The sequence below is a fragment of the Excalfactoria chinensis genome, chromosome 2, assembly GCF_039878825.1.
Source record: "Excalfactoria chinensis isolate bCotChi1 chromosome 2, bCotChi1.hap2, whole genome shotgun sequence".
In the NCBI taxonomy this organism is placed as follows: Eukaryota; Metazoa; Chordata; class Aves; order Galliformes; family Phasianidae; genus Excalfactoria; species Excalfactoria chinensis.
The window spans coordinates 71314605-71327836 of record NC_092826.1 but is presented as its reverse complement, the minus strand read 5'-3'; the positions used below and the strand labels follow the sequence as shown (position 1 = coordinate 71327836).

Here is a 13232-nt window from a genome sequence, read left to right as displayed (position 1 = left end):
GTTTTTTCCCTCTCTGCTATGCTGCTTAGTTTCTGCAGCAGGTTCCTGTCTGTCCTCAAGAAGTTAGCTGATATTATTTTCCCCACAAGCTATAACTTTCTCTTTTTCTTTCTTAATCTGCTTTTAATAAGTGTAGGACCTTTAAAGCTTTTCATTTTTAAGTCACTGACAAGAGAGTACAGTTAAGTTTTGTTAAACTGTTTGCCAAATATTAGATCACAGTATTCACAGTTTAAGGGAATTAACATGTTAACATGTAGCTACAGCTACACTCTTTTTCATGGTTGATGGGTGTGCTCATTATCTACAGGTAAAAGGAAAAGAATGATTTTCAGTCAGTAGAAGCCTTCTGTATCTGCTCATTTCTTTATGGCTTCAAAATAATGAAATATTGCATATTAACTTTTTCTAGTGCTGAGTTCTTGCATAAGAAGAGTATTCCCAATACATCCTACTTAGGCAATTATTAGGTATAGTGGGCAGTTCTGAACTTCTTCCCAGGTTATTGTAATGTGAGCTACCCATAATTCCAGATAATTTGGAAGGTGTTCTTCACCTGTTCATAAATACGATTTGCATGAGAAATGTTTATATGTTTGTGAGTTTGATTTTAATATATAAATAAAGATAACTGACTTAAAATATATGGGGTGTGGTTTGTTTGTTTGTTTGTTTTTTATTTTTTTACAGTATGATCTTGTATTAGTTTTGTGGTCTCTGCATTCCAAGAGTTCATTTCCTGGTTAAATAATTTTTTTCTAATGTAGAGTGAAAGTAAAACATGTTGTATTGGTTTGTTTCTAAATTAATACTAGCTTAGGAATTAGTTTAGTTAGGCAGGAAATCCCTGTGTTCATTAAACTTCACCTTATTTTCACTTCTTTGACTTTTTTTCAATATTGATCCATTTGAGTTTTTAACAGTACAGCAAACTATGGGAAGTCATGCATACAGATTTGCATTCTCAACAGACATGTTTTATTGAACTACCTCATTAAACATTAAAAATTTGTCTTCAGAGAGACAGGTTGAAGTATTCCCTTCAGCTTTTCCTTGATATTTAAACATTTTATTGTAAGGATACTAACAAGAGTAAAAACAAAAAAAGATTTTGATATCAAACTACAATTTGATTTCCCAAATAGAATGATTGTTACTTTTGACAGACAAAAAGACAAAGTTAACAGAGTGGCGTTCAGAGTATGCTGATGTGTTTTACAGCATAAAACATTAGCTAAGAAAATGGAATTCCCAAAATGTAATCTCTAAACTGTGGGGAGAAATCATGTGGAATGGTAGTTGTGCTCTCAATAAGCAGAGCTTCCACTTTAGGGAAAAAAAGTCTTTTTTTTATTGCCTAAGTGGAGTGTTAGAATGCTTTCGTGGCAGAATTTTTGAGTTTTCCTTGACAGGCACTTTCACAGTACGTTAGTGAAGAAAGTATGGAAGGTATGCCTCTGGGTCCAATGTTCATATCTATTCTGAAGTCTCCAGGGAAATTAGATGCGTATTTTTTTGTATTACATTATTTTTTTCAGAATGCTTAGCATTAAAAATGGCATCTCAGTTGTACTGTATTGTTCTCCATCTAGACTGTTCCCTACACCTAGTTTCTACATACAACTCAGCAACAAAAACTGATGCTGTATCTGAATGGTGCAAATACATTTGAGATCATGACCTGTCAGTCAGCTCATTAAAATGACGTTAATTTTGAAGGAGTAAGTAAAATGAAGAGATACACTTTTAACTTCTTTTAATTTTTTTCCTGTGAGGCATTCTATTCTACTGTTTTCCAAACTGTTTCCTCTGTGCTCAGCAAATAAAGGAATTAGATAACAGGCCAGTGTAGTTATATCCTCTAAGATACTGAACATACTTAATACAATGAAATGCTTACCTAGTACAGCAAAAAGGTTAGCACCTGTTGGGCTAGTTTGCACTGAGAGAGTGCTTGAGAGTTAGGGTGGTGGTGGTAAGTTAAAACCTGTGATTCTTAGTGTTCTTTCAGATGCAAAGAGAACACTTTGCCACTATTCAGTATGAAATTGCTATTATCTGGTGTTTGCTAGGAGAGGGATACATATGTATTAGAAAATCACTTAACTGGATTTTATAATAGCATTCCATTCATGCTAAAATGACCTGCCAGCTGCTCATGTGAAATAGCTCCATTCTTTAGCCCCTCTTTCTTTGTCCCACACCAACGAGCAACACAAGCACTCAGATTTGATTTCCTATCTTTTAAAATAAGCAAAGTGGAGAAGAATATATGTGAGGAATTATAGTACCATTAAATATTACATCTATTTCATGTATTTTTATTATCTGAAATAGCTAGGTTCATCCATTCCAAAGCATACCTTGAATTTCAAGAGCTCTATGAAAGAGAGCAAATAGGTAGGCAACTTGTAAGAGTAGGCAGCTGCAGAAACTGTTGTTTCTCAAAGCAGAAGAATCTCTATGTAAACAGGTACAGAAGTTGCCCACCACTCTGGTAAGAAAACCTGGTAGGTGACTACCAATTGGATAGATTTCTTTCTTGTATGCAGTTGAAAAGAATAAAATCAGTATCTGTCAGTTACTTGGTAATGTTTAAAAATTCCACAAGTAAGGTTTCAACTTAAAACAATAATGCTATAAATAGGGCGATAAATAATAAATGAATTATGAATTAAACTTCACCACTAAATACAACAGCTGAGCTACAGTAGTAGATAGTCATAGTATTTAGGAGGGCTGCAGTGAAAAGTTTAAAACTTTCATTTCCTGTATTTCAGGTGGCCTGTTGTTGTTTGCATGAGTTCTTGCACTAAAATGAGATAACAAATCAATATGGCTGAGTAGAGTCCTAGAATATTCTACAAAAATTAAACTAACTGTACTTTGTATTTAATTTTCTCAGTAATTTTATCAATTTTACCATTAACTCCTGATTAACTATCAACAGAATACTAGCTTCAGCTTAGTTTTTATTACAGTTTTCAAATTCATCAAGGTATCTTTTTATCTACTGTATTGTCAGTTGTGAGGCTATGCATTTGGGCTGTTTCAGAGACTACAAGGTACTGTATTTAAGCATGCAGTCATATTTGCTGTACCTTTTACTAAAGCTCTGGTGGAGACACAATAAGAGTCGTTCTGTGTCCAAGTTTGTGTTCCATTAATGAAGGAATACTTTCTGGAACAGCAGTAAGTACATACATGCAAAGATTTGAATGCTTGCATTCTAGTACTCTTAAGTGAGAACCAATGATTTTAAGTACCTCTGTTCCCAATGTGCGCTGATTATTAACATAAAAATTATTTTATGTTACGTTAACAGATAGGTCAGTTTCCAACGCATGGAGCTATGAAGTTGAATAGTTGAAACTGTGTACTTTGGTTTCTATGTTCCTACAGTATGTTCTCAGGAGACCTTTCAGAATAGCTCTGGTCTGGTTTCTGGGACCAAATGTCCCTTTGCAGTCAGGGTAAATTAGCTATGCTGCTACTGCACATCTTCTGGTTAGGTTTAATCAGAAGAAATCTAATTGGCATGCTCTGAAACTCTTCCATGAGGCAAATCAAAGTACAATGAGGGAGATCAAGGGATTCAAGTCAAAAGCATACTTCTCTTCAGAACTGAAGTGTGAAATTGAACACCCCAAAATACAAGTGATGCCTCCATGGCTAATTTAGCTGGGAAGGCATTTTCAGAATTACGGAGGAGTAGCCTGTGCTTTTATCACCTTTCCTCTTTTAATACTGAACCAAAAGAGTTTGTTGAAAGCTGTATTTATGGAAGAATGTGTATATGGGAAGAAGACAGAATCTTGATTGGTGTTTCTTATTGATTTGGAGCCATTTTTGAAAATTATTTTAAATGTGCACTTCAGTAGTAACTTGTACTCTAACTGATGATAATCCCAAAATCTGTGAATGAGTTGTTCAGAACTCAAGTAAATATTCAGATTTAAGGTCTGTATGTGTGAATAAGAACAAATACATTTGCTGCAAAGTTACATATGTTCATGAACATGTAGTAAGGTTTCTTTTATATGTATAGGGAGGTTGAAGGTTTTTTGTTTGTTTGTTTTCAACTGAATATAAAAATATAATGTAATCATCATCAGAGGAGGAGGAATCCCAGGATCATAGAATGGCTTGGGTTGGAAGGGGCCTTAAAAATCATCTAATTACACACCCCTGCCATGGGTGGAGTTGCTAACCTCTGGGTAAGGAGCTAGACCAACCTTTTAGGGCCCAGGACTCTGTGCAACAGCATTGCCAGAGATGAGGCATCCACGGCATATCTGGGCAACCTGTTCCAGTGCCTTACCACCCTAAACACAGAGCCAAAGCTCAGTCCTGCATCTTCTGGTACATGAGACCGGAACTGGGTGAGCACTCCAGCTGCTAGGCTAAACCAGCTCCCGTTTACCAATACGAATTCTGGGGACTGCTCCAAAAGTAATGCTTCATATTTTATATATTCCTGACAAGATAATGTCTGACATGAAAGTGTATACAAAGCAAAGGTATGGAATTGAATTTCTCCATGTAGAAAATAAATAAATAAAAAATAAAAATCACTTCTATTGACATTCATCAAAAATTGCTGAACATTTATGGAGACCACGTAGTGGATGTGAGCACAGTGAGGTGACAGGTAGTGTGTTTCAGCAGTGGCAGAAGTGATACTGAGTCACGTCTGTTGGTGCAGATCTTTACAAATGTAGCATGCAGGCTCTTGTTCATCACTGGCTAAAAAGCATTTCTAGTAGAGGTGGTAGTGTTGAAAAATAGTACTTTGTAGCTGAGATTTTGCTCTATGATGCAGGGTTACTGTGTTCTTTGTATCTGTTGTGGTTTCTGTGGAAATAAATAGGAGGCATTACTTTCAGTGCGACTTGTGTACTAATGCTAATTCCAGTGCTGCTACTACTAATAATAATACAGAAGCAATGCCATTGGTCTCTCAGTTTTAGAATATGAGGAATGGAAATGTTTTAGGAATGTACTTATAAATATTCCTATTTGCCATAAAATTATATCAACTAACTTCTGTTTTCCTATATATACAGGTACATCTGTTCTACAGGTGACAGCAACAGATGCAGATGACCCTACATATGGAAACAGTGCCAGAGTAGTATATAGTATTCTTCAGGGACAGCCATATTTCTCTGTTGACCCTAAAACAGGTGAGTGTTTTACATATCAATCAGTGTAATTTGGTTAATATGTTGCAGTTAATAAAGTTTGGTAGATGGAATCCAGTGTAGGAAATATGTGGGTGCATGGGATTTTTTTTTTTTTTTCTTTAGTTCCTGTTATATCCTACTTTTGGCTTTAACACTATGAAATTTTAGAGTTGCTATGTTTCACTGAGTACTAAAATGAGCTGACTGGGTACCGAATTAATTCTGCATTGTGCCATGATATGAGCCATTCAGCAAAAGTGGAATAGCACTTTCACATATTTTCAAGCCTCTGTTTAGGAATTGACTCAAGTGTGCTGAATATATTATGATTTTAAATGCTTTGTTTTGCCTGAAGAATTGGCTTAGGAGGTTTATTATGTGCTTCAATACATAACCCATAATAAATTAATATCATTTTTGTATTTATAAAACTACTGTTTTGCCAATGCACTGAAATTGTGTTCTCTGTTTCAAGAAGTAGAATGAGCTAAGTTATTTATGCTTATACTCTGTGCATCACTGGAAGAAATCTCCTTTGGAACTGAAGGTTAATATCTTTAGATTTTCTGAGGGCTGTTGTCTTTATAAATATGACAGCACTTGTTTTTAGGATATATTTATAGTCCTTAATATTAAACAAGTAAAACATCAGAGGTCTTTTTGCATCTGAACTTTTTTTTTCCCTTTCCATATCTAAGAATGAAATCCTTTCTACTTATCTGGCATGATCCCTACACTTAATGTGTGAAGGACAATTGTGCTAAAGTGAAGAAACTGTAGTATAAATTGTTTCTATTTTAATTTTTTTTATATGTAGATGTCTTGTGTATGTTCATCTCTGTGGACTTTGGAATCATGTGCTTGCTTCAGTACAAGAGGAATGTGTCTGTAACGCCTGGGATGACTTTTATGTTACACTTGCTTTGAGTAGGAGGCTGGACTAGATAACTCCAAGATGTCACTTGACCTGACTTATTCTATAAATTGCTGAACTCATTTTAGAAAGACATAACAGTGCAAGGCCTGACAGGGGCAGCACTGAAGGATTGTATGAAGTGCTTGGGCATAAACTTGATGCAATTCGGTGCGTACTCTGTGCTGGAAATAATTACTGGTGCACACCTTAGCCTGTGGACTATAAGTTGACACAGTAAAAGCATTCTGGGGTACATGTAGCAAATCAGTGGTACAGTAGTGAAACTCTGTCTGCCCTTCTTTTACTTAGAAATACAACTCTGGCTTACGATTTGCTTCTCTTTTGTCACTCTGAGTCACTGGTCTATATTTTTTCTTTTGACAATGGTGTGGATCATGTAGCTGGGAGCTGTTATTTATTCAATGAAGAATCATAATGGGTGTTTTCAGTGCCAGATCTGTATCATACAAGAAAATATTACATCAGTATTTGTTTCTGTTGTAAAGAAAGCAGATGGGAAGTATGTTTACATTATGAAAGCCTTAGGCTTTGAGAAAGATTTTAATGACATCTATGAACTTAAATTGTTTTTAATATGTGTACAGAATATGGAGATGTTTTTGATTCCTTATTCTAATGGAATGTTTACATGGGAAAGAATATATACCTTATAAGGTAAGTAGACAGTGAAGCAGTGAGAAAAGTGGAGACTTCGATTTTTTTATGTTATGTTGTTCTGTGGTTTTTTTAAATTTAATTTAATTTGGGATGATATAATGGGAAGAAGTAGAATATTGGAAATGATGGGAAAGTCTTGAATAATAAAGTGTTTCACTATGAAATTTCATGTTGAATTCCTGTTTTATAAACCACTGATTCTCTAAGAACATCACTTTTCTGAATCTCTGACCTATTTTTCCTGAAGGCCTCAATTGTTTACTTCCATCTTAATTTTATGTTCTCTGGAAGTTTTCTGAATGTACAGCGGCATGCACAAGTTGCTTTTACAATGTAGAGGTGGAATGGTCATAGCAAGGAAAAAGAGAGAATGGAAAAAGTCTCAATGTTCATATTGGAATATAATCTTTTTGAAGTTTAAGAATTTCTAATGGCTATCTGTAAAGCTTCTTGAAGCTATCAGACATAGACATCAAGTTCTTCATAGTTATAGTGTGAATACTAATCTTAAAAATTGTTCTGCTTCTAAATAGCACCAAGCACTAAGCTACCTGATTTTAGTTCTGAACCAACTGATTATCCAATGACTTCAAAATTATTGATTTTTAGTAGTTTAATTTAGAATAGCTTAAATGGACATTCATCACTTAAAATGCTCCAAATTACAAACATTAAAGTGAAAAAAAAAAACCCAAAACAAACCTGTTTATGGCAGAAGTTTTTGTTAGTTTATCTGATAAAAGGCTAATTTCCACACACCCAAAGGAGCGCTGAGATGCAGCACTGAGGGATTTATGCCCATTTAATTCCCCATCTGAGGAGTCACAACTGGGCTTTTATATGGGACTTAGCCCCATGGATCAGGGTTGAAACCCATCAGAACGAGTCAACAGGAGAGGCTGTCCCAGTCTCCCTTTGGGCGGAAGGAATTACTGCCCACAGGGTATTGGACACATGGGGTGCACGGAAGAGCATAACGGTGCTGCACTAGATTTATTCTGGCATGTTTAGAGGAAGGACTTTAGGCAGAGAAAGAGAGCAATTGAGACAAACTAGGGAGGGAAAAGCAAGGGAGAAAAACAGCATGAGAGGCTAAAAGGGACCAGTTCTGTGTAAACAGAATCTTGCTCAGTACCATTTGGCTGTGTTCTGTGCTTAATCAGTGTATTCTGTCCTGTATTGTATTCCCTTTCTAACTTTTTTCCTGGGTGAAAAGACTTTCTGTGACTGCACATGTGTGTGTGGAGGGTTAGGTGCCAGGCGAAGGAGCTGGACCATGGTTCAGAGGGGCCTTTGTGTCTGAACTCTCAGATAGTGGAAAGTGTAGATTGTGTGCATATCTAATAGGCATGTGCATCACTGTGCTGTCCCTGCTGAGCATCAGGCTAGACTGGCCAGCCAGGGTAAGTAGCTCGAGTACCAGGTATTTGCATGGCCAGAAGTCTGGGCCAGATGCTGGAGAGACTGGAGAGTTCAAGAGCTGGCTATTGGATGGGTGAAGAGGTCCAGACCAGCTATCAGTGCAATTATAAAGGGCCATTGCTGGTTTGAATTGGAACATAGCGGGAGGAGAAAACTTATGCTCTTTAACAGAACAACTGTGAAAAAAGTATTTGTATTCATTTGTGTCTGTAATGATCTGTTGTTTCAGCAGCAGTATTACAATGTTCTTAACCACAAATTAGGGTTTTTGTTTGTTTTTAACTTGAAGATACTAAATAGTAAAGAAATATGTATGTCTGTTTGCAAAAGAATGATACTACAAATTAATACAGACAATTAAGTGTGAGAAGAGTGCTCCTTCTGCTTTTCACTCTTCACAATAATACAAATAATGGCTTCTGGCATGCCTATAAGAGATGAACTATTCACTAATTCTTGTTTGTGTCTTAAGCAAATTACAGGCAATAAAAATAGCTAATAGATGGATAGATGTCTACAAATGTAAAGGTGTCTCATGGGCACCGAATGAGCAAATTTTGAAGTTCTGGACCTTAGACCTCAGTTGTAAATATTGTTATCTGTTTTAAAATTTCTTGATAAAATTGATGTGGGACTGGCATATTTTGTGGCATTATAATTTGTACAGCATAATTTTAAGTATGCGAGTGTACACATATTCTTTTGGGGAAACAATTAAAAAAAAAATGTTAGTCTATTAAGTTACTTACAGCTTTAATACTGATGCATCAGTGCCTAAAACACAATATAGTTAATTGGTGAAATATATTAAAATTAAGTTAAAATTAAATTAAAATTATTGATATTTACTACCTTAGTGTTTTTTTTTTTTAAAAAAAATAATGTATTTAATGGCTGAAGATCTACCTCATCTTAAACTAAAAGAATTGTGTGGACTTTCCAGTGTAAAAAGTGCTCTTTATATGGTTTAGTAGAATAGCCATATTAGTTAATAAAATCATTTCAGAATTCAAATTGTGCGGTTTACTTTAACAACATCCCTATTTCTGGCATTAAAAAAAAAAAAAAAAAAAGTTTCTTTTTTTAGTTGAAATATCTGTCTTGGTGACATTTGTTCAAAATAAGTAAGTTTATTAGGATTATTGGTCCCCTACAGATATGCGGGTTGATATATTGTAGATTTCTAACTGAAACTGGAGAGTTTTGTGTTTATCTATCTCTTTCTTTCATGCTCAGATCCTCCAATATCATTTTAATGGCCTTATGGAGCTATATAAGTGTCCTGCATAATTGAAGTGCTTCTGCTCTAAAGGAGTACTTCATGAAGTTTCCTTAACTACAGAGACTCCTAGTACACCCATTAATGCCCAGTTTTCTCTCATGCCAGGAGAAGAACAATATCAATTTGTGTCACGGAGTTATCTAGATCAATCTATGTCCATGACAGAGGGGCAGTAGGCCCATGGGCCCTCCGGCCCCTGAAAGTGGGATGGAGAAAAAGGGAAAAAGGGTAGGGAGACATGAGCTGGGCTCAAAGGAACAAACAGAGCAGCAGCAACAATGTAAATAGGAAAACTTATTTTACTAACGGTGATATTGGAATGCAAGATAACACACTATAATACAATCCAATGGAAATTGAGGCTAATAAATTGTGTAAAATAAGAGAGAGAGAATTTTCCAAAGACTGAAAAGCCTACTTTGAAATTGAAGGCACATAGCTTGGAAGAACACCCACATCCACTGCTAGGCAGTGAGAGAGAGTGAGCATCACTTCCATGACGTATTTTCCTATCTGACTGTGAGGTCCTGTGGGATATGTAGTTCTTCTTCGCTGTGCTCCACATGATGTTATGATGTGGAATACCAATGGCAAAAATTATAAAACCATGACAATTTGCTTTTCAGGTTTAGAGTCACTGCAAGAACAATGAGACACATACAGGATTGTATAGTCTTGGAGCCTGTTGCCTTATCCTTTTATAGTCTTTTTCATAGTTGTAAAAATGTTATCTGCTCACCATTGTCAGGTTGTGCTTTTACCTTCTATAGGCCATTGTATGAGGTTCCCTAAGGTTTGTGTTTATTGAGATTTCTTTTCCATGCTTCTAGACATTCATGTCTTTTCAAATGTACTGAGGATAATAGCTGTTCTCTTTTCTTTTTCTGAAGGTCTAGCATACTACACTTACAGAATTACAGAAGGTAATGATATTGGTGTGAGCAAAGTTCTTATGTAATTATCTGTAAAGTGCCTTTTTTTTTTTTTTTTTTTTTTTTTTGCCAGAAGATGATTAATAGTATGAACAGGTGTTTCTGACTTTTCAGAACAGATATACAAACAGCTACTTCTCTGCTTTTAATGAAAGAAAGCTAATATCAAAACAAAATGTGGAAATTGCATGTGTGATAGACTCTGTTTAACTTGAAGGAGTAGGAGTGAAAAAGATTTCACCCTAAAACTACATATACATTACTGTGATTTTTAGCTTAGCTGGGATGGAAGCCAGGACACTGACTCAGAAGATTAATGCACTGCACTCTGTGTTTAAAGACTTTGTCCAAGGACCAGTCCACTTGATAACAGTAGTTTACAGATCAGTCCGTAATACTATGGAACTAAGCAGTGATTTTATTGCTTTAATTATTCTAATATGTGTCATTTTTCTAGACGGTAGAGTCCTTGTTCTGTCTCTCTAGAGGAAAGAATTGCTAGGATATTGAGTATGTTCTCTCACCTTATTTTTTTGGCTTGAGAAGTGAAATGAAGTTTTAGAGCAAAGCATCGATGACCCGTATTCATACATAAATCTGCTTCATGATCCATGCTCTATTTTTCAGTTCAGTTCTCCTTTTCACTAGTTGTTGTCAGTACTGGTATTATGGAAGATGATGATTTCAGAATTGCAGTTATAGAGTGGCAGTGAAATTCTTCAATGGCAATTAAAATGAGAGTGAGCAGCAGTACTGAGGTACTCTTCCAGGACTTGCTTGTTTGTTAATAGTAAGATGCCTGCAATTGGAAACACGATGGTTATATATTTATTAAATGAACAAACTTCTTGTGTCTCTATTTTATGATTTTTTTGAATTATTTTTTTTTTTTAAAACAAATACATTGTGTTTATAATCCTATTGCTTCAGTAATTAGTTTGAGTAAGTTCACATTTTTTTCCTTTCTTATTTTGAGAAATTAACGTTTATTTCTGAACTGGAGACCAGAAAAAGACAGGGGTAGTAGACTTGTGGAAGAAGGAGTAAGGCATACAGAATTGATTGAAAATACTTTTTTCCTTCAGTAGTTGCATATAAATGCTGATTTTTATGATACACACAAATCCTGGACTCTCAGAACAGAATTTAGGGTTAATCTACGTTAGGTGAATAAATGTGTGCTTTGGAATAAGGCATACATTTTAGTTGCAATTTGAATAAAAGCAAGTGATAATACTGCAGTTGAGATACTTCATAACAAAAGTGAATTAACACAGACTCTGTATCAACTGGCCAAAAATCACAAGGTATCTATGAACTAATTTTACCACAGTTTTAAAATATGATAGCAAAGATGACATCTGGAGGACCTCTGTAATTCAATTCTTATCTGAATAGGAAGGGTATGAGAAGCCACTTTCATAAACCATCAGGAGAACTGTAATCTGTCTAGGAAATTTGATCTTTATCAGCTGTATTTCAGCACTTATCCTCCCGTCGGTATTTTGCTTAAGTATCACTCACAAGGTCAGTGCCTGTGTGAAGGGGGAACATAAAACCTGACAGTAGGATTACCTGTTTTCCCTTATGTTGGGTCCATATTTTCTGGGTTTGCCTCAGAGTGCGCTTCCAAGCCCTGAAGTACTCCATCCTTCTTTCCTATCTTTGCCAAGCTTTCTGGTTTCAGCTGAGGTAATTGTCTTCATGGTGTCTGGTATAATTCCATATTTTAGATATAGAAAAAAAAAAACGAAAAAAAAAAACCAAAAAAAAAAAAAAACAACCAAAAAAAAACCAACAATGTTGCTTACATATCATTATTGTAGTTATTGCTGAGCAGTGCCTACACAGTGGCAGTGACTTCTCAGCTTCTTGCACTGAACTGCCAGTGAGGAGGCTGGCAGTGCACAAAGCTCTGTGAAGGGACTGCACCAGGAAAGCTGACCCAGTCTGCCCAGAGGGATGTTCCATACCATGCGCTGTCATGCCCAGTAGTAAAACTGGGGGAGTTGACTGGGGGTGCAGCTGCTTGCTCAGGGCATCAGCTGTCAGTGGTGAACAATTACATTGTGCATCACTTTATCTCAGCTAAGAAGTTTTACCTTTTTTCCTATTTTCTCCCCCTGGAATGGGAGTGAATGAATGGCTTTATGGTACTATGGTCCCTGAAGGGTTTGAACCACAACACGAGCAATAGCAGAAACAGCACAGTAAGCTTAAGATTGTGGATAGGCTCTGAATATTTTGAATAATACCTGTGGTTATAATTACAGTATTAAGATATGCTCTTCCTTTTTCCTTAGCTGGTCCATGAAACTAACAGTATTTCAGTTATATGGTATTGTGAGATGAAGCTTACAGTATTTGCAAGAAGAGATTCAATTGCATTTGTTACATTAGGGAAGCTGTAGGAGTTGAAGCCTTCCTGGAATTTAGTAAAGCTCTTGCACTTCCAGAAGCAGATATAGCCATCAGGAGAGCAGTCCTAAGGGAAAAGTATAGATTAAATGAGGCTTTGCTCTCTGTCAAACTGTTCTTTCAAGAAATACATTTTAGATCAATAGGTTGCATCTAAGAGTGCTCGGGCAGAAAACGCTGCAATTCCATATGTATCCATGATACAAGTTAGGCTACACTTGAATGAAATATGAAAATAAAATGAGGGACTTATCAGTAATTTCCTCTTGAAGGGGGAATATCTTTATGATGAGATTTTTTTCAGATACTTGCCTACAATGTACAATGGCAAGAACTGGTAACATAATGCGGGTCCTTTCCCTTAAATGTGTTTCTCAAGTCTTATCTTCAATCTATTT

General features: G+C 35.9%; 1 protein-coding gene across 9 annotated transcripts in view; it reads left to right on the top strand.

Annotated features, from left to right (window-relative positions):
* The window catches only part of CDH18 (cadherin 18), a 458142-nt gene that overhangs the window by 339219 nt on the left and 105691 nt on the right, over positions 1–13232 (top strand). For all 9 annotated transcript variants that reach the window (XM_072327840.1, XM_072327841.1, XM_072327833.1 and 6 more), the window contains exon 5: positions 5067–5186. In XM_072327840.1, the coding sequence (XP_072183941.1) occupies positions 5067–5186 (120 nt within the window). The remainder of the gene's footprint in view (positions 1–5066; positions 5187–13232) is intronic.